The sequence below is a fragment of the Epinephelus moara genome, chromosome 18, assembly GCF_006386435.1.
Source record: "Epinephelus moara isolate mb chromosome 18, YSFRI_EMoa_1.0, whole genome shotgun sequence".
Classification (NCBI taxonomy): Eukaryota; Metazoa; Chordata; class Actinopteri; order Perciformes; family Serranidae; genus Epinephelus; species Epinephelus moara.
Genome location: NC_065523.1, coordinates 34,219,438 through 34,242,228, shown reverse-complemented (window position 1 = coordinate 34,242,228; position 22,791 = coordinate 34,219,438). Strand labels below are relative to the sequence as shown.

Genomic DNA, 22,791 nt, shown 5'->3' with positions numbered 1-22,791 from the left:
CTTTCATGTCCACTCCACGTCCAAAGACTTGTGTTACTCAATGCTCATTTATGAAATAGAAAAAATAGGTTTATGCCATTTTTTTGTATATCTACATGTAAATTATTTTTTTGTATCATTGTTTGTAAGAGCTATTATGGGGTGCCGTTTGTAAAGTGTCTCACGCTGAAAATAACATCAACATTTTGCCACATTTAGCTTCAAACAATGTTTAAAAAAGTGTTGTGAATTTTTTAACGTCACCTTTTACCACATTTACAGCAATATTTGTTAACTTATATATTAAATAGTTAAATCTTTATATTAAATGTGGCCCCTAAATGTTAAATGTTAAATCTAAATATTAAATCTAAATCTAAATGTTAAAACTAAATCTAAATGTTAAATCTAAATGCTAAATCTAAATCTAAATCTAAATGTTAAAACTAAATCTAAATGCTAAATCTAAATCTAAATGTTAAATCTAAATGTTAAATCTAAATGCTAAATCTAAATGTTAAATCTAAATGTTCTGGGTGAAACTAAATATTTAGCTAATATGCAAATTCACACTGCCGGTCACCGGAAGTACCAAAATAAAAGCTCGAAATGGTCAGACTGTGTTTATAGAATCAAATAACGAATTAAAACCAACTTATCGGGGGAAATAAACACTTGAACATACATTAGCATGATAATAACTACTAACATTTAGATTTAGATTTAATTTTTACATTTAGATTTAGCATTTAGATTTAACATTTAGATTTATATTTAATATTTAGATTTAACATTTAACAAACGGCACCCCATAAGCTATAACTGTGTGTTCACACCAGAAGCTTCCAAAGAGGCAAAGTCTCTCGCGGAAGCAGACTGTCAAAAATATTTGTGGCAGCTTTGGTCGCTCTAGTCGCTCATCACGTGAATCATCACATCAACATCATGAGTGTTTGATCGTGCTTGTCAATTTAAAGGAGCCACAAAGCGGACTACTGGCTTGAAAGCAGCGTAGTTGCTGCTTGCTGTTGTCCAGTCAAAAAGCTCATAGTTGGCCTACAGAAAGTTATGTTTGGTCAATGAAAACAGAAAACGTACGTCATCCCATTCAAACCAAGCAAGGAAGACTTGCATGCTACGTCGCAACATTAGCCTGCAATATTCTCTCCTCTATTACTAACATTACACACTTTAAAACTCACCAGACCAACCAGCTACCTCTGCGACGCAGTCCCAAGCCTCATTCTTTTTATATTGGTCTCTGTAACCGAACAGCGACACATTATAAAGGACTGAGTGGGCGCGAACGCAAGTAATAAACTTCTCGATATCCATTGTGGGAACAAGTGTGCTGTAGGAACCAAAGTTACATGGCTTGTTCTCTGGGACCCGCTTCATTGAAGCACGTTAGCATTCTGATTGGTTGTTGCTGAACCGCGTCAGAGTTCATTACCATAAAGTTAAACCAGTTTTAACTCCCCTCCGTAGCCACTCTGGTCGCTTTGGTCGCCCAAGACGCACGGCTGACGACCAGGTCACCCAAGGCGCCCAAGTCGCCGGGCTCTCATTTAAAATGAATGACTTCCACCGCTTTGGAAGCTCTGGTCACTGTTGGTGTGAACGTACAGGAAGTCTTTATCCAAGCTGTCTTTGATTGCATGTGTGAGAGGTTGCCATCAGGGCTTTTTGCCAGGAAATCAGGTGACATAGTAGAAAGATCGACTAAGTTAATATACAGGAAGTTGTGAATGAATGGGGAGGGCACAGGACTTTCACCCAGGAGAGTTTGAAGTATTATTTTGTAGTACGTCAATGTTCCTTGGACGCTCAGGAAGGACGGCCAGCTGACAGACAGGTGACTGTTTTTGACGCCTTGATTGGACATTCAAGCCACAGTCATTCAGCGTCTCAGTGTTTGCTGGGTAACTATGTTCTGTATCATCAGACAGTTTGTGCCTCTTTTTAGGAAGAAGTGTAAACTAGTCAGTTTCAACATTTGTTGTGTTAACATTTGAGAATGATGATGACAGCTGGAAAAAAATTAGGATCGACAGGATGATTTCTTTCCTTGGTAATTACCATGTTTTTAGCAAATGATGTACAGATTAAAAAAAAACGCTTGAAAAAAAACGTAAACTTCGATTCAAACACTGAAATCAGCAACTCTGTCTGTGCATGTGTGTGTGTGTGTGTGTGTGTGTGTGTAAGAGACAGAGGGGGCCTGTAAGTGTGAAACAGCATGTATCAGTCTTCAAGCCTCTGTACCTTTGTTGTACGCCGGCCGGCTTCACTAAAACACAAACACACACACATTTATACACAAGGACAGGACCCTCGCACGCGCATCAACTCATACGCTCACATGCATGTGCGCACACGCAGCAGGGAGAGGAAACTGCAACACAATGATAAGGTCTGAGAACACAATGGGCTCAGCAGTGCACAGACAGAAGCCAGGACCAGTTTAGCTCTGAAAGGTCAACAAGCCTCTCCAAGCTTTCATTCAGTTCCCCCAGTTATTATTGTTCGACATTATAATGATTACTCTGATGGCCTTTATTTTGCAAATGTGGGAGCCATCCGGAAATACCAGTGAAATATGAAAATGCGGGCCAGACCAGCGAGGAGGGGGGAAAAAAGGTTACTTATTTTGGAGGGTGAACTTCTTTGACGTCAAGTTTCCCATGGCCCGGCCAGGTTCATCTGAGAGCTCTGGTGAGGTGCCAGTTAATGCACATCTGCTTGTGTTCACACAACAGACTAATAATTCCTATCATTGCGAATGACACAGAAGAGTGCTACACACAGTTGTTTTGCACAAGTTGTTCTCACTCCCACCTCGTCAGATATGGCAGCTCAGTCAGTGGCTTTACATTTCAAACTATAGATACCCCCTAGTGTCTGCTGCGGATGTTTAACGCTGCTTAGGGTTTTAAATGGCGCCTGCCGCTGCTACAATGCACAGCTGCCATGACAAGCAGGTGCTTTGTTGAACACTAGCAAAAGTGCAAGCTAGCTTGAAGCTATATTTTAGTGAGACAAAAGATTTCTACATATTTGGGCAATTCACCAGTCATCTGAAGTTTGGGGGACAAGTTATCCCCGACCTAGTTTCTGTTCTGGGTTGCTGGCACGATAACTTCAGGTATTCAGACACCAACAGCATCAGAGTCCTCCATCTTGTTTTCTTTGTGCCTCCTCAATGCTCATTAATTAACTAGTCAGGCAGGCAGCAACCGCCAAAGTGGAACATGGTTAACTCAGCACGGCAGACCAAAAATCAATGCTTGTGCATGTCGGCAGCAACCGCTTTAAACCACTTCCTCTCTGCCGCCGTCCCCCTCTTTGAAATGTCTGGCGGCATCATGCAGAGGTGTGAAAGCCCCTTTCGTTTCTGCTTATTACATGTCTAATATCTTTTCAAAATAAACTTCCTTTGGCTCACAACCAGGTCACACAACCAACGTGAGTGTTACGAACCTGTAACAGGAGATAGAAAGAAATGAAGCGGACACGATGTTGCTGGCGTCAATTCCGAAGTTTAATGAACGAGCAAATACATACATGTTCACCAAACTTCACAACAAACGTATTTCAAATTTCAAAACAAACACTACAGAAAATATATGCACTGTTCCTTTAAGAACCAGCACACTTTGAAAAATACATGTCGAGTACCTTTTAACAGTCACTATAATAACTATGCACTATCCACGTAGGAAACTACATAATTGGAATAATAAACAAGTGGTATCTTTAAATAACCAGCATAACATATATGCACGGGCATATTAAAAAACTACACAATTGGACATATCACGCATATTGCAGATATGTCATCGAGAGACAAGAGAGACTTTGCCTATTTTTAATTTGTGATGTGTACGGCTCTCAGGAAAAAAATGGACAGTGGAGACAGTGATCTGTTGAGAGTGATACTGACATCATACCAGCAACATGACATCTTTCACTACAACTTCAGTGTCTACATGTGTAGAATATGTTGCAGACATGAAAAAAATCATTCTGGTAAAACAGTAAAGTTCAAGAACAGAAGGGACCAGAACAATTATATTTCTCTATAGAAGAGTATGAAGAGCATCTCCAGACTGTAAATGAACATTTTTAGTGTTTTCCTCCTGCTACAGATAAAATAATGTTGTTTTGATAAACAAATATCCCTAATTTTGTTGTCTCCTTTCTTTTATTTCTATATTCCCTCCCGTCACAGGGATGTAAACACATGCTGCCTGTGTGCTTTATGTACAGTGTAATCACCATGGTCACCATTACTGCTGAGAAAAGACAATAGTTTATTTAACAGAAAAGCATCTTGGAGGGTGGAGCAGGTGGAACCAAACACAGGAGACTGCAGGAAACAGCAACTTGAAGAAACAGCTTTTCATTCAAGGTTCTTGCAGGAAAGGTAACATGTATCATAGCAGAGCAAAACCAGGGATCCAACCCAGACTGAGGACTTAAATACTAACTGATCTGACGAGGGGATGAAGTGCAGGTGGAGAGAAGGGTGGAGAAGCTCAGGTGAGGGTAATGAGGTGATTAGGCAGGAGAGCAGGGAGGTAGCTGATGAGCAGGGAAGGACTAACGAGGCTGATTCAGGACAGGTGCGTGGAGCAGGAGGAAAAACACAGCAAACTGAAAACCAAGAAAACAAAATCCTCGTAATCACTGAGACTGATTCTCAGCTGTGTGAGTCCAGACCAGAATTAAAAATAAAAAAAGGCTGACTAAATAATATGGCAACGTAAATGTTTATCATGCCATATGTCTTTTAAAGATACAGCACAGACTTTTCTCCAAGTGAGGAAATAGAATGTTTGCAGTTTGCATAACCTGATTAAAATGTGTAAACATTTTTTGCTTGAAGATCAAATCATCACTGAAGAGTATGTCATGCAAGAGTGACAATAAAAACAAAAGAACTGGTCAAAGTTATCACATTTATATTTAAGGTGACACCATGAACTCATGCATTGGGTAACATGCATTAAAAAATTCCACCTTAAAACCTGCCAGTAGCTGCCAGTAGTTGCCTTTAAGCAGCACAGTGAATTAAATTATTGTGTCTCAGTCTATTGTTAGCTGAAATTAACTAGTGAAGAGGAAAGGCATCCTTTCATTTTATACTTATAGTTGATTGTAGGTAAACTTGACACTGTAATTGTTACATGACCTTAAAAATGAGCCACAACTTTGCACACACACGCATTATAGGTGCACTCCGGTTTTTGGACAAATAGAACTACACCCCTGATCAGTCTGGTCTCACTGCCAGGGCATCAAAGTCAACTTGGTTGATGACGCCCGGAGCCCCCTCTAGCGTCTGTATGAGACGCACTGGAAGTTTAATGTTGTGCTGACACCAAACATGATGCAAATTTTCACGTCGTGTAACACGAGTTTGAACGCTAGAATATTTTTGTGTTGACTCACGTCGTGTACGCAAATAATTGGCATCATATGCACGTGAAATCACTAAATCGATGAGTGAACTTCTGCTGGTATGTCCGCGGCATCATACATCCCCAGAGGATCTTAATGCTGATTGGCTATCGGGGTGCTAATTGTTTGCTGAAGTTCAGATTTTTCAACTCTTGCAAATAAGCATATGACGCAAAATCTCGCTCCTCGCTTTATTTGCGCTGCTTAACTCGTGTATTTCACGACATTCACATCGCGCCCTTCGCATCCATCACACCGCCCGGCAGGAATTTGCATCTGATCGCGTCTTTCCATTGTCTTACATGTAATTCACTCATGTGACTTGTTTTATTTGCACCCAGTGTGAACACAACATACCAGACTTCAATGTAAACCCATTCACATCATTATAAGACATTTAGAGCAGCGCACATAGATTTAACAACACAAAAGACTTCCTTGGGAGGCAGATGAGTCCAACAAACACAGGACTTTGACCCAGGAGACCAGTGTTAATGCCCCATGGGAAACTAAAAATTAATGTTATGTTATTTTGTCACATCAGTCTAACTTCACCCACTTTCTTTTCCGAAGCCTAACCAAGTTGTAATGTTGCCTGACCGCCAACCTCTTCTTAGTCATGTGAGTCGACTCACGTGACCCCCTCTGATTCAAGATACAATGCAAAGGAGTGCGGATGAGATCACATTGACTCAGTTCAGTCTTCACAAAAATTCTGAGGGCATCAGGACACGGAGCCAGACTGTGACAAAAAGTCGAATTGTCTCCAGAAAAATTTGTCTTTTGCTTAATTACATTATATTCAATGAATATGCAAATGTGTCCCATTACAAAAGTTTAACCATTGGACACCAGATGTCTGCTACTTTACTGCAAAGTCCATTCTCAGTGTGTGTGTGCTGATAGTTTTAAGTTGTATGTTGGACCACAAGTCCTGTTTGTACATACATGTCTTAAACTTTAGTAGATTAATGTGATTATCTGCACAGTGATAAAGTAAAAAAATGAAATTAAGCAAAAGCAAAACACAGAGGAGAAGGACAGGGATGAAAAAACGCTGCATCGCCAATTTGACATATTTGGTACAATGTGACATTGATAATGACGTCTTTGTTGTGTCACACCACATAGAATGAGCCTGTAACTACTGATGCTGCATCAAGACATCAATTCAGCCCACGAGTGGCGCCGACCTCGGGGGTCCGTCTGAGAGAACGTCTGACTGATCCTCAAAGCAGTGAAGGACCAGGGCAGGTCACAGCCCACTCCAAAATGTCACAGCCCTTACATAATCCCTACGTGTATTTTCTGTTGGGACACACCAGCTATACCCCTCTGCCCGCTCTGAAGTCTTCCAACAAGACAAAAAGGTCAGGACATTAGAGGAGGGAGAAAGGCTCTGGCATGCTCGCCTGGCATTATGCAAAAGGTTAGCATGGAGAGTGGGAATTAGGACAATTAGAGAATGACCTTGATGTCGTCTCTCTGACCTTGATGCTGACTTATTGATTGTGTCATGGTTTTTGCCTGAAGGTGACCTATGAAGTGTGTTCAAGTCTGAGGCTGGCTTTGTTAAACTGGTATGGTGAGTGGGCGACTGGTCATCTGACGACCTCAGAGGGTGGCTCGGATCGCTGTCATACAGTCATTTTATGTCAACCCAATCACCAGAAAAAAATGTTGGTACTGTACATCCCTGCAAGCCAATGGATACATTTCATTTGTACGTCATTATATAGGAAATACTTTGAAATGTTATGTGTCATCAACGTTGTGGTTAGGTTTGGGGTCCAGTGCCACTGTTCTGACAGCACAAAATTCTGAAGCCACGTTAGTCCAAAAAATGTCCAACTGGACCGAAAGCCCATTCCTCCAACAGCCCATTATCCGAAACCAAGCAACCCTTCACAGCATTTCCTGGCAGCATTTGAGTTATGAAACCCTGATGTTTTTCACTGACCCATCCCTGCTATTCCAGCAACTCTTGTGCCACCAAACATGGGTGTTTCAGGCTGCTTTCAGACCTAAAGTTGTCTTGCTTTGGTCTGAATCAGGGACTCATGTTGTTCCAAAGTTGTATAATTGCCTAGAGTTGGTTCGCGTTCTCACGGCAGCATTTACAAGCGGACCAGATCAAATGCCTTGTGCCAGAAAGCTGCTCTTGATTGGTCAGAATTTCCATGTGGGAAAAATCCAGGAAGTAAAGCAAACGTTGAAGAAGAGTACACTTGCAAGATAAATGTGACACTTTCTAATGTCACAATGGAGGGACAACTACGCAGGTTGATTTTAGCGCTGCTCATCGTGGACTATATTGCTGTCATTGTTCATTTTAGTCAAACCATACAGTTTGAAAACGAGGCGCGGCTCCAACTAGAAAACAATGTTTTGATGCATTGGATGTGCTGAATGTGCATATTAAGGCAGTACAGGAGGAGGTGCACATTAATAATCCTCCAGGACTGTAACATGCTCATGTTTAACCCAAACAATGTGTCATGTGACTGCAGTTGCTTCACATCCAGGTCGGAACACCTTCTCACTACAAACGAACCACACCAGAGTTCGTTTGGAACCAGACTGAAACCACCTCTTCAAGAAGGTCTGGGCCCGGTTACTTTGGTGCACACCTGAGTGTGATTGCTGTGTTCACACCTGCCCAAATGATCTTCACTTAAGGGGCAAACAAACTTGAGTTCGATTGAACCGAACCAAACAGGGCAGGTGTGGAAGCACCCTTAAGTGCAAAGACTGGAATTTGATTTGAAACACGATCTCTAACCAAGTGGTTTTGTGCCTCAGCCTAACCACAGCTTCACCACAGCGTTGCTGACAAATCTAACACATCCGTGATTTACAGAAATGTACAATCCAAACATTTGGGTAGTCTAACTGCAGTGAGAGTGTATTTTCTAACTTAGGAGCAATGGGTGTCTGATTTTGGGATAACAGGCTGTCAGAGAAATGGGTTTTCAGTCTTTTGGACTAATGGGGCGCCAGAATTCTTGGCAAACAATGGGCAGTCCCATGGTTTGGGGGGCACAATCTTGGCTGGAAAAGCAGCAATATCCTAGTAAAATGCAATTTTTGTGGCACTATCCTTGCTGGAAAAAATAGCGACGGGTGGCAAACTAACACCCACATTTGGTGGCTAAAAAGCAGCTGGAAACACAGCGATGACTGGAAACTGCAGCTTGACAGGCATCTCACCAAGGTGACACCCCATCCACCCTCCCTCCTACCTCCCAATGACAAAGTCAGCTCCTAAAGAAATGTTGATATGATACGTATGACAATACAAATGTAACATATTTGTGGTTTGCAGGAACGTACGACGCCAACATTTTTAGTATCATCATCCAAATTAACATGACTTGCCATGAACAGACAGTTTTATTTTATTTCATGTTCCATGCCAATAAAACTGACCTCTGCCCAATTACTGTTTAATCCTCTGGAAAATGTTTATTGAAGCTCCAAAGCAACGCAAAGCCCAGGGGAGAAACAAAGCTTAAGAAATAGCTGCCAACATCTAAAAACAGCATGATTAAAAACAGAAAACCTTCGTAATGGCAGCCATCTCTACTAAGACAGCAGTTTCTCACCATCTCAAAGACATCTAAAGCCCAAATATAGTTCTGCAGCACAGGGTTACATGTGAATATCTTCTCCAGGCTGGATGAGAATCTGTAATTGAAGAGGGTTGTTTTTGTTGCCATGAGAGTGATACTTTCTACTGTATGAAGATCTGTTTTTCCACGTGTTCAAAAGCAGTAATCTCACCAAAGAGACAGACAATTGGAGCCTCGTAAGTGCTAATGACTGTTTGCTGTTGCAGGCAGGCAGTCGCCCGCGGTAATGTGAGACAATGAAATTTTCTTAACAGTGTCTTGTGTGTGTGTGTGTGTGTGTGTGTGTGTGTGTGTGTGTGTGTGTGTGTGTGTGTCAGACAGAAAACATCAAGGCATTTGTGCATGTGTGTAACGAGCATGTATGATACATGGAGAAAATACCATGTGTATAGTAAATGGAATGTACAATATGCTGGTTCTGAAGCTCATCAAGTACTTTGGTTCACATTACTTTTCCGAAGCACACCATGTGTTTCAGATTGATTTTCTACCCTCCAGAAAATGGACAGCTGCCCAGAGGCTAAAAGCGAATCTAAAAATCTCTGCTGTGCTTTAAAAAATTGTCAGAACTAATGTAATTAATTAAGGACATTCAAGGTTAAATGGCTACCCACCCACATGGTTCACTTACATTTCCAGAAACTCAGTGACACAAAATTAAAGGTGTATTTACCTGGGATGAATGACTCATTCTGTTTTGTTCCCTTGAGGAAGAGGGAAGTGGGGACACCATAAAGTTTCATCACAAAATAAGTTTGGGAACACTCACAAAGCCCTCTCACAACTTTCACTTCAACCTCAGCACTGCAGGTCTGACAGGGTTCAGCAGGTGTTTGCGACACCAGGGACATGCTTTAGCGTCTCCATAAGACACACTAGGCTTTCAACAAACTGATACGACCTAATTTGTGTCATTATTAGACGTTCAGAGCAACGGTTGTACTATAAAGAGTGACAGACTCTTTTAAGCGTGGGTGGGTCCAACACGCACAGGACTTTGACCCAGAAGAGCAATGCTTGTGTAACACGTGAAACTAAAAGTCAGCATTGAGTTATTTTGTCACGTCAGTCCTTAGTCCCATGAGTCCGCTCATATGACTACTGTCAACCACGATCTTTTCCAACCCTAACCAAGTAGTAACCCCGAGTCCACTCACGTGACTTACTGCCAACAACACAAAATGCCGCCCCCAGCTTCAAATTGTGATGAGTTGGGATGAGTTCACGTTGCATTTCAAGACAGCTATATTATATTATACGTTGGCTAGTTCTCCAAATCGCCAAATATACCCTTTAATGCTCTTTTCTTTCCATTTTCAAACTTGAAAATCGTTTGGTCGACGTGTAAGGTACCCTGGGTGTGTTGGTTGCTGACATTCTGGGACGCTTTGTCAAGTTCTGCCTGTTACATGCATTGTCTTCTTTCAAAATACACTTTCACGGGAAAATTACTATTTTTATATAGTCTTTGCAACAACTAACACACATGGTTGGATTTAGGGAAAAAGAACAAGATTTGGCTTAATGTTACGGGACACAAACACCGTTCTCCCAGCTGAAAATCTCTGTTTGTTAGACCCATCCAACACCCCTCCCGCCCACCCTACTATGACTTTCGCCACTTTAACTTTAGTTCTTGTCCTGCCGCATTTTCCCCTAATACTGCCAAGTGCCATTTAACTATAACTGCGACTGGCCACATATCATGCCAACGTTTAAGGATGGCTTTTTTCATCAGTGTCTGACACAGCAAGTCACTGCCAAAGTGCCAGATTTAAATGACTTCGGAGTGAGACTGGGTTGTTTATGAAGGAATTCCTCCTAAACCTTGAATCAAGATCTGTTTCTGAATAAATATGAGAGGATTTGCAGCCGTACTTGCCGTAAAATGGGAGAAAAATAGCAAAAAAAATAGCCTTACATTTAGTACATTAATAATGATAAGGTCAACCATCCAATAGGGTCATTTAGTATAATGATGTCTTGTGCTTTGTATGGTTGTAGAGGGTAGAAGGAAGCTAATTAGAGAAAGCTTACACCAGCCCTTCACATTGTTGAAACATTATGAAAGTATAAATGTTGTCCATTAAAAGAACATCTGAAGAATGGATTAATATCCCAACAAACAGTTTGAGGTGTAGGTTATGACAGAAATACAATCCAGGAAATATACGATAAGTATGAATTTTCAGCCAGCAGCCAGGTAGCTTAGCTTAGCACACACTGGAAACAGCTAGCTTGACTCTGTCCAAAAGTAACAAAATAATAATAAAAGTTTTAGCCGAGCACCACAGACTTGTGGTCATTGTGATGTCACCAGGCAACCAGACGCTCCAGGAAGTCACTGATCCTGGCAAAGAGACGCCGCACATAACAACTTGTCGTTTTTACACCTTCATTTCTGAACGAATTAAGAAAAAAAGAAAAAAAAAGAGATATAATGTGGTAATTAGTGAGCTGTAGAGATGCTGGGTGCCAGATTTTGTCATCCATTGCCAAGAGCCAGGTTAGCTGTTTCCCCCAGTTTGCAGTCTTTGTGCTAAGTTAAGCTAACAGGCTGCTGGCTGTAGCTTCACAGGCTATTTATCGTAAAGGTATGAGAGTCATATCAAACTTGTAATGTGGGGTAACTCTGCAAAAAAGGAGAATAAGGGTATTTCCCAAGCTTGACTGTTTTTTGATGGGTAAATGATGTTTGTGTATTGTTGGGTGAGTCTTGATAAACATCATTTTAAACATGCATGGCCTCGTTAGCTTCCAGACCTCATGCTTCATGTGACATACGCCTGGCGTTTGCTCTGAGAGTTGCTCCATGTTGATCCCAAAACAAATACTACATGTGTCTGGAAACACTGAAGGAAGAAAGACTGTGTGTGTGCATGTGTGTGTGAATAAATGCCCAGTGGTTCTGCATCACTGCACACGCATGTAAGTGGGAGGGGAGCCATGCTTCATTGTCCATGTGCTTTTCGCTCGCTCGTTAAAAGCTAATTTCTCTCCCCACCATCTCCCTTCCCCAACTAACCCCCCCTCCCTCCTTCTTCCCCTGGCTCTCTGTCTTGTGTGATCAACAATAGTCTATTCTGTGCTGTCCCGTGCGAGTGGAGACACACCCAAAGCCAAGGCCACGGTGCGAGGGGAGATTGTTGGGTGGTGGCCAACTGAGCAGGACACTGGCTCAATTCTCGTCTGGGAGCGTGGATCCTGCCTCGACAAGAGGGAAGAGGTGGTCTGTTTGGCAACTCTAACGGTCATTATGGTGCAGAGATTCCCCAACAAGGGCTACTTCTGCAGCTGCCAAGAGTATACAGAAAGTTTTAGGAGTAGATGAACTAATTTGAAATAATATAAAAAAACAATATATATTGTTTTTTAAAAATAAATCTATGTACTGAGTCAGCTGGAAACACCTGAACACCACCACGTGTTCTGAGTGCATGAAAACCAGGCCTCCAGGAATGCTGCTCAGCCTTGCTTCTGGTTGGCCACTCACGGTATTGCAGTGAAAAATTCCCCTGCAGCCCAAAAAGCATTTTCCCCATCGACCACCATTATAAAGAGTAACTGTTAAACTGTTGACAAGGTCAGTTATGGTCACAGAAGTCACAGGACTCTGTGAACTGATTGACTGCAGGTGTTCTCCGGCTGCAATTCGCTGCTCAAAGTTAAACTGACCATCTTTTGGTTTGGCCCAAGCAGCAACCTCCAGGGCTAAAAAATGAAACCAACATGGAGGTGCCAAAAACTGCAGTTCCTTAAATGACCACTTGAGGCTGGCTCCACAAGCTAGTCAATCCCCACTGACCCTCATGTTAAAATGTCCAACTTTACAGCAGCAATCAGGCCTGGAGTGGCTAATCAGGAGGACCGGGACAATTCCTGGTGGGCCGGTCTGACGTTTGGGCCACAAGGGCCGGTGTTCAATTATTGACACCGGCTCCGCGCGGCTGTGCTAGCTGCACTCCAATTACACGCGTATCTCCGGCGATGAATTTTGGAGTCGTTTACCAACACGCCTCTTCATTAACAAAGCACACGGATGAAGGTGAAGTCTCTGCAGCAGCTGAATTGGTGAGGTGGAGACACCGGCTCTGCGGTGCTCTGCAGCAGCGGTCTGATTACGCGCACATCTCCAACGTTTTGTGGAATCGACCACCGACATGCCTCCTCATCAGAAGAGTGGACAGAGAACGCCGAAGTCCCTGCGGCACCCGAGGTCGAGACAACGGCTCCACGGAGCTCAGCAGCTGCGGCTGACTACGCATACATCTCCATCCACCACTGTTCAAGTTAATTAATTATCAAGTCAATGAATTGTGTGGCGTTGTAACATATAACATTATATAATTTAAATAATAGAACGATGCGACGCCACATAACTGGGAAACTTTGTCTTGTAGCCCCTCAGAAGCAAGATCCAGCACCAAGCACCAGCCATGAGCCCACAAGTCCAGAGTGGGCACTACTTATTTGAACAGAATATAGATTCTGATATTGTTGAAAAGGATGTTGAGTTGTTAAGAATAATGTTGGAGATGTTGTTGAAATAAATCTACATTGTGAAGCAACCCTTACTTGCACTGAATTGGAAATATTTTAGAAAAATACACTGAATTACAAGGCTTTAGAGAACAGTGCGCTATTGTAGACTAAACATGTAAGGTTATAATAGGTCGTGATCTAAAGTGGGCCGGTCTGAGGCACGAAACTCCAGGGCTGAAAATGAGTCCCACTCCGGCCCTGGCAGCAATAAAATGTTTACAGCCTGGTACAAAAAATATTTATTTTTTATAATGGCAGTTATATAACTCACCCATTTAAACTGGATTAAGGCTTTAAGTTATGCATCATTAAGGGCGGACCGCTTCAAGTCACAGGTAGGATCCACCCCTTGCACCTCCACAGCGCTACCCTCTCGCCCAAATATGGCCACTTCTGGCTCCAAAAACCAAGACGGCCACAGCTGAAATGTCAAACTCGAGGCTTCAAAATGAGAGTCCATAAACCAATGGGTGACATCACGGTAGCTACATCCATTTTCTTACAGTGTATGGTTTAGCTGCACTTCTCCGAAGAATCAAAAGGCCGCAGCTTGATAGCAGCTTGCCGCCGGCCGCACTTTGCCACTGCTTGGCGTATTTTTCCAGCATAAAAGTTGAAAAGGTTAAAAGGAGCAGACAAACGGTTTATATGGCAAAAATAAATTGCTGAAATTAGCTAATTAGCTAAAAACAAAAGTAATGGATAAAAGATTGAAATGTCCAGTGTAGCTCATCAGATGGTAGTAGTACAAATGCAACACTGAAAGTTCAATTACAAAAAAAATACTGGGACAATTACCACTTTTAAACAATAATAGTGCTAAACATCCAGCACTGTGCCATTTATATAATTTCGTGTTCTGTGTTTCTCACCTCCTGTCTGGTTGTCAGAGCCCCAAAAGTCCCCACCTCTTCACATAGCAGAGGATACCAACACACACACACACAAAGGCTCGACCACAATAAAGGCCCTGATCTCGGCCGGACCACAAGCTGAAGGTCATTCTATCGACCCGTTATTCTCTATCATGACAATCTGTTCCTAAGTGCCACAGCTGGAGCCCCCCACACACTCTGCTGCCTCCTCTGATATGACCAGACTCTCTTCATTGTCCGATAACATAAATATGACACACCAACACACCATCTGAGGGTCCCTGTCTGCACCAGCCAGCCTAATTATATAATTATCCCTTGTCTGATTGTGTCTGTGCAGCTGAGACGAGGGAGGGCCTTTGTGTGGCCGGTGGAATGCGGTGCGCTTGGCATTTTTCAGCGAAAGGGCAGCTTTCTGGAAGCCGCTGCCAAAGGAGAGGAGTGGAGGGTGAGATCACGGCTGCTGGTGCCCACTCTTCTCTCTTTTCTGCCTCTATCAATCATTCCATCTTCCTCTTGCTCGTCTTTATATCTGTCTCTGGATCTAGTTGTCGCACTTCTGGACAATCCCATCTCTCTTCTGTCATTATCATCCTGTCGCTATCCCGCATGCCCCTTCATCTCATTCTCACTAACCATTTCTCCCCAACACTTAACTCCCCGTTCCTCTCTGAACCTCCAAGTCTGGCAGATCCAGCTGTCTTGCAGATAAAGTGGCCTTTCGAGATGGAATGTGCAGGATTTGGCTCCGCGATGATAAGAGCTGACAGACTGTTTCAGAGAAGCCGAGCGGCCATGTCTGATAGTGAACTTGGAGGCGACTGCTCCGCCGCATGATAGGAAAGCGTTGCTATTGTTTCTAGCGGCGAGCTGTTGAGGGGATAAGAGAGACTAGAGCACGAGCAGGTGTTGGGAGAGATTACAGCATAGGCCTAGAAAGCATGCACCTCTTTCTTGAATCAAAGTCAAAAGCAACAAGGCGGGCGTCACATAAACCATGCTCTCCTACACCACAATAGAGGATCCAGACCTTTTTTCTGACATTTACATCAAGGGCCTCCCAGCCTTTGCACGTCGCTACAGGTGATTTTATGAGTTTTATTACTTTATCAGACGCCTTTTATACTCACTAATGAAAACAGCAGGGCCAAGGGTGTTTTGGCGCCAACGCTTTCCCTCTGAATTCCTCCGTATGAGCTGCTGTATAATTCAAGAACACATTGTCATTGCAGCAAATTTCACCAAGCCAGATTGCACTTTTAAAGAAATACTCCATCTGAGGTGAACTCATGTGTCAGATCCTTTAACAAGTTCTCAAAACTTTTTCCCCAGTGCACATTTTGGAGTCAGTTGCGTCACCAGAGCAATCTGAAGTTCATGTTGCCAGTCAGCTGCAGTGAGCAAGTTTATCAGAGACCCGAGACAGCGTTGTCAAGTGTAAAATCTGCATGCTGCCTGCAGCAGAAACACCGGTAACCAACAGCACTTCAGAAATTCCCATAGAATTCCGAGCTGTCCGTCTGATCCCAGTGCCCGCTTGTCGAAACCCCCCTCTGGTGATCACACAGCATGGAGTATGTGAAAGAATGCTGCCGGGACATAGCAGGACACTGGGGGCCCAGTATTCCCAGCTCAAGCTTCACAAGCCCTTGGTGGGTTTTTTTTTAATAACATCAATAAAAGACACAAACAAAAGTGAAAATTTGATCACAAAGTACGTATAAAAAGGCAGTGCCAACAGACCCCAGGACAATATGTTTAAATAAACAGAGAAGCTGGATGAGAGAAATAGTTTGAGAGCCGGAGCCAAGAGTAGGACCTCTCCCACTATCGGCATGGCTGTGAGAGCTCCATTGTTTTGTCCATCTCAAATAGCCCTGACAAATTGTGCTGAATGTAGAACCTCTGTCTAAACTAGAGGCATCTTCCAAAAACATGCTGGCACGGCGCCACAGCTCTATTTTCCCATCATCAGCCAGCATCACTCCACAGCGCCCCTGCTGGTCAGTGCTGAGGCTGTGAAGGATGGAGTACATGCATTTTTGCCTCTGAGCTTTCATTAGTAACTTCAGCAAAATCCTTCAAAATAAAAGCCTATATATATATCACATAGTGGGTTACAGTTCTCATCATGTATTATGTCATTAGGACTCTTTTTTCTCATGCTAACAAAACTTTTCCTGCACACCTCCATCCTCCTTTTCTATTCGCCTTCCTCTATTGTATTACCCAGCTGACAGGTGGAGAGTGAGGCAGAAAAAGACCAGACTTTTCCTGGTATTCACTCTCAATGCACAAATCATGAGCTCATGTCAGATTCTAAAAATTAAGACTTCTATCTGGAGCATAGAATACCATACTGAGAGAGGGATGAAGGGGTTTATGGGGAACAAATAACAATATATGCACAAGTGATTAATCTGCGAATGAATTGTTTCTATATAGTTCCATTGTAAAGAGGGATTATTGAAGAGACAGTCAATAGGATTGACAGGCAAATGGTGCCCCCATGTGGTAATATACATTTATTGCAGTATAGGCCAAGACAAGTTTTATGATCTCAGTCCAATTACACACAGCTTCCACTATTTTTAGAGCACAGTATCAGTAGTGCAATATCTATACTTCCATCAATGATTTCCTTATTATATTGCTTTGTGTTTTTATACTTTTTGCTTATTATACTGCTCCTTGTTTTTGCACAGTTCACTTATTTTACATACTTATATATTGCTTGCTGTGGGACAAATAAAGGTTTATCTCATCTCATGCCCCATCAGTGAAAGTCTGATTCAACGGCGGAGAACCCTGCAGAGAAAGTTGTTATTCCAGCACTAGCAACAACTGCCTGCACTGCAAAGCAACCTAAAAAAGGAAGACGGGCTTATTAAAAAGAGTCTAAAAGAGAGTCTGATAATAAACAAAATAAAACAACTGTCAATATTGGTGAAGCGTTTCAGAGATGGAGAGAAATATTGCTAATAGTTTAGCCTTCTGCTAACCAGAGCTCAAGGCTCAAGGCTGCAGCTTCAAGTTCATGTTTATGTAGCTAACATTAGCAAGAGCCTTGAATCATAGTGTGTCCTCCATCTCACTGCTTGCTGCTGCAGACCACCTTGTGGGAGGAGACCTGGCAGAAGCTCCTGAGACAGCCCCCTAGTAGGTGGCCACAGCAACCCGAATCCAGCCAACGCAAACCCCAGCTCAGGGCGACTGGACGGCCCTGACACCTCCCCCCAAAAAGAGGCAGTCAACAGCGGCAGGGGGTGAGGCAGAGGGACGGTTGGGTGGCTAATTAGCCAATTCTTGTGTCATTTGTGGTCTATTAAACACAGAGAGTGGGGAAATGAGGCTGAATGAACATGCTGCACGCAACTGTACAAATTAAATAAGATTAAATAAATCAATGTATAGGAAACGCTGGGTTACTGTATGAAGCACGTGCATATGCTGCGGTTGTCTGTAATCAGATAGTCGTTAAAACAATAGTCAGATTATCATTTTAAAGAAACATGTTCTGCACTATCCTCGTGTTGATCATGGAAAGGCAAGACGGCTTAGATTAGATTATTTTTATAACTACTTGTATGTCATTTTACATGTGTGTTTTCAGCTAACTGTATTAACAACATAATTGTTCACTTCTATTAAGGCAGGGCTGCTCCCAAGAGCCTGTTTCTGTATGGTGAGGTGGTGGCAGTCGATGTGTCTGAACTCAGCTGCAAAAAGTCCAAACAGGAAGAAGAATACCATGACCAGGGCCCATTCGCACACAGCAGCCCCAGAGACATAGCCTGTATTGGCGAGAACAGTCACTGAAGGAGGGAAGAGAGCAGTCAAGGAGTGTAACACTAAATAAATGCATGTCTTGGTAAATCAAATAGTAAACATGTTGTAAAAATGTGATTTTTCCCGCTGGTAATCTTATTATTTTCCTTAAAATAATAAATGAATGGTTGAAAATACTTGCTAAAACGTAGCTAACATTTTTAACCATTTATACATGACTTTTAGCCTTAACGTATTGAACGATTGGTTGAAAGTAAAAACTAGAACTTAGCTAATATTTTCGATTATTTATACTTTACTTTTAGCTTAAAAGTAATGAACGAATGGTTGAAAATATTAGCTAGAACTTTGCTAACATGTTAAACCATTTATACTTTACTTTTAGCCTAAAAGTAATGAACTAATAATTGTGAATGATGGTTAAAAAATATAAGCTAGAACTCAGCTAACATTTTTTTTTACCATTTATAGGTTACTTTTAGCCTTAAAGTAATGAACTATTGATTGTAAATATTAGCTAGATCTTAGCTAACATGTTAAACCATTTAGGTAGCCTAAAAGTAATGAACCAATGATTGAAAATATGAGGTAGAACTTAGCTAACATGTTAAACCATTTATAGGTTACTTTTAGCCTAAAAGTAATGAACTAATGGTTGAAAACATCGCTAAAATTTAGCTAACATTTTAAACCAGTTATAGACTACATTTAGCCTAAAAGTGATGAACTACAGGTTGAAAATATTAGCTAAAAACTTAGCTAATAATTATGACCATTTATACATTATTTTTAACCTAAAAGTAATGAAAGAATGGTTCAAAATATTAGCTAGAACTTAGCTAACATTTTCAATCATTTATACATTACTTTGAGCGAATGGTTGAAAATATTAGCTAAAACTTAGCTAATAATTATGACAATTTATACATTACTTTTAACTTTAAAGTAAAGAATGGTTGGAAAATATTAGCTAGAACGTAGCTAATATTAGCTAACAGTAAAAGTAATTAACTAATGGTTGAAAATATTAGCTAAAACTTAGCTAAGTCTTTAAACCATTTAGAGAATACATTTTGCCTAAAAGTAATGAACTAATGGTTTAATATATGTGCGCTAAAACTTTACTTTTAGCCCTAAAGGCGGCTGCAGACAAAAAAAAAAGTTTGGTGACCACTAGTCTTAATAATAAATAGCTCTGCATTGTGGTTGCAACAATAAGCATACATTCCTTTTTTATTCCTTTGTATTCCTAATAATCCTTAAATTCCCCACAAGGACACAAGTGTCAATTTAGCTTGGATTTTGTATTTAACAAATTTGTTTGTCTTAATGCAGACTGATAGGAAGGATACTAGCGATGACCAGGCTGGTACAGAGGGTGCAGCAGGTTGCCCTGACAGGCCCGACCCAGAATCGGCCCTGAGACGGCTGAGCCCTGTAGGTTAGAAACAGCTGCACCCAGAAGTAGGCCAGGCCGACAAAGAAAGCCACGAACGCTCCAAACAGGTGAACACTCCTTACGACTGATTGCTAAGTGGCAAAAGCAGAGGGAGAAGAGAAATTTTTAGTGTGCAAAGATTAATTATTATGGATTAGAAAAAAGACCAAAAACGAGTTATTTATTATTCTCTAATTGTATTTCATTTTGTAAGCTGTTAACCTGGAAGTTGCCAAGGATGGAGATTGCTGTGGCAGAGATGAATCCCAAAACAATGCTGGCTATGTTGGCCTTTCCATGCTGACCGTAGTCCTTAATCTGCTGGAAACGGATCACCACGATCCACAGGGCTGAGAGATACAGACAGAGAGTGAGATGGTGATGATGGTTAAGATGTTACTTGAGATAAATCATGATTTGAGTACAATTTACAAGAAGACAACACGGCCTTTCAATAAATAAAACAGGCATAAGTCCAAGACTTCAAAAGGAGATTTGAAAACTACCACAGCCCTGATTAGCAGCTTTGACTTAATTTTCAAGCAGGTACACAGAGACCTAAGCATATGATGGACAGATCTTAGATAATGACTCCTACTACCGAGAGCTGTATAAATAGATCTGTCATTACCTAAAACAGCGCAGATGTTGCAGATCTGGGCGAAGAGACAGCTCTGAGGGTTGTGGGTGCCACAGTAACTAACAGGTGAATGAGAGAATAAAAGCATTATCATTCCACAACATGATTAGGCTGAACATTTTGCTGTATCGCTTTAACTACTGAGACTTATCATGTCTCAGTGGCATCATACCAACCTGATGTAAGGGAATCCTTCTGTGAGGTTGACTGATCCATTTCTTACAGATAGAGCAAACCTAATGGGAGGACAACAACCACTGATTTATTAATTTATTGTTACTGGATAAACCCATGAATCAAATTATATCATCAGTCATGTTTAGTCAAGCTCAAGCGGTTTGGGGGTCCTCCGCCAAATAATTCTGAGCATCAAACACTTCATTTCCTGAGTTCTGGTGAATTTTTAAGCACTAATTTGTGCCTTTTCTGCATTCATTTATACTGGAAATGTCATTTATTTTTGTAAAATAAAAGCTCTCAGCTACGAAATCTGCAACTATGCTGCCATGTTGTTTCTACAGGAGTCCAGAAAGGACAAACCAAACATTAGCCCTTTTTACACAGAGCTTGTGCTATAGAGCCGCTACAAAGTCCCGTCTTTATGCCTCCTTTGCATTTTTACACAGAACCAATCAAGGGCAGCATCATTCCACTCCAGTGTGTGATTATAGACAGCATCCGGGCATCATGGAATCAAAAGAGGTCTGCCAGGCGTGACATGTAACACAATAGTGTCTTGTGTGACATAAAACATTTGGGTCAGCAGCACTTTATAAACAAGAAACATAACATGACAATAACAATCATTTACCATCCCCGTTATATGGTGACTTATCTCATCCTCTGCTCCAAGGATAAGGAGTTAGCCACTAACTGCTAAAAGCTGCTTTCTAAATGTATGGTGGTGGGTCACACGCCATATTACTGCCATGAATAGGCTGTTTGAAAAGGACTATTGGCTCAAGATGAGAGGTAGGTACTGTACTGATAAACCTGTATCCACAACATATCTAGTGTGATTTACAGGCTATTAACCTAAAGCATTACTGCATTAATAAATAACAATATTTGAGTTATTTTGCAGGTTTTGCTCCCTACTTTCTTCCCCAGTGCTGTAGGATGGAGCTCCTGGTCACAGAAGGTGCAGAAGGTTTTGTTTTAGGTAAGTGGTCTTAATGATACTGACCCACAATCACTGTCTGTGCTTAAATAGAGTTTACTGTGGACATTGCAACTGTTTTACCTGATTCTATTTTATCTACCTGGTCACTGATGAGATTGTTGTTCACAGTGATTATTCTGTACTGTTTTTATTGTGCTGTGGTTCAAATGTGTCTGTAATCTCGACGACATTGGAAATGAGGGAAACCTCAATGTCCTTCGAGAATAAATAAAGGTTTGAATGAATGAATGAATGTTGTGTGCTTTATCCATTCTGTTACTAGCTAAGCATATTGGTGTGTTTGTTCCGGACATATCCCCATTATGTTAAACTCAGAACTGAAGAGTTCTCAATAAACATCCCTCCCAAAACTCCATGAAAACATGTGGAAAAATTTGTACTGTCCCTTCTTAAATAAACTAAACTGAAACTGAAACAGCAAGAAAGCATTAATAAAGGAAGAAGCTAAATACTCACACAGTCCAAATCCCTGAAGTGCCGAAGACAGCCAGAGAGATAGGGAGCATTGCCCACAGCCACATGTTGCAGGACAGCTGGAGTCCAACAGGAGCTCAACTCTGAGAACGGACATACCTCTGACTGAAAGTTGCAGTGTATAAATAAAATACTATGTGTGTGAGAGAAGCCGTGTGTACTCACTGGTTGCAGGTTGAGATGCAGCTCTCTGTCAAAACTTTACCTAAAGTAGCTCATTCAATCTTTCCCTTTACCTTAATGACACTAACACACGATGGGAGCTCACTGCACTTTGTCCTGCTGGAGCAATAAGTCGACTTTGAGTCAGCAAAATATGTTATCAAATTATGTGATTACTGCAGGAGGAAGGGTGGAGATTGGAGGGACGAAGAAAGGAAACATATCAAATTTGTTAACCTTAAGATTTTAACCAATAAACTAAAAAACCTTACTTCATTCCCTGCACTGAGAAACACACAGTGGTGTGCTACACTGTCAGGTATGGTAAACGCTTCTATTTAAGGGCTGAGCTGGACTTTGAGCCCGTGTTTTTTCAGATTTACAACCTCTTGAACAAGTTCCTCTCAGTTTGAAGAGTGGGTTTCCTCTCCATGGTTTACCTTTTCCTTTCCGTTAACTGAAAGCAAACTGCAAAGGCTACACAGGATGGTTTAGATCCTTTGTTTGAATGGTTTTTAACGATGATTGATTGTTTAAATGGTTAAAATAGTAATGAGTGAAACTCAGCTATTCAGGTCTTGGTGTGTACAGGTGAGCATCATAAATATTTAATT

The 22,791-nt window shown here is 41.6% G+C and overlaps 1 protein-coding gene across 1 annotated transcript; it reads right to left on the bottom strand.

Annotated features, from left to right (window-relative positions):
* Positions 1 to 16,079: 16,079 nt before the first annotated feature.
* On the bottom strand, positions 16,080 to 22,476 carry tmem150b (transmembrane protein 150B). Its single transcript, XM_050069259.1, has 7 exons — positions 22,181 to 22,476; positions 21,998 to 22,098; positions 20,535 to 20,594; positions 20,350 to 20,417; positions 19,941 to 20,068; positions 19,633 to 19,810; positions 16,080 to 18,306 (listed from the first exon to the last, which is right to left on the bottom strand). The coding sequence occupies exons 2-7, from the start codon at positions 22,060 to 22,062 to the stop codon at positions 18,101 to 18,103; spliced, it is 705 nt and encodes a 234-aa protein (XP_049925216.1). The 5' UTR covers positions 22,063 to 22,098; positions 22,181 to 22,476; the 3' UTR covers positions 16,080 to 18,100.
* Positions 22,477 to 22,791: the final 315 nt, after the last annotated feature.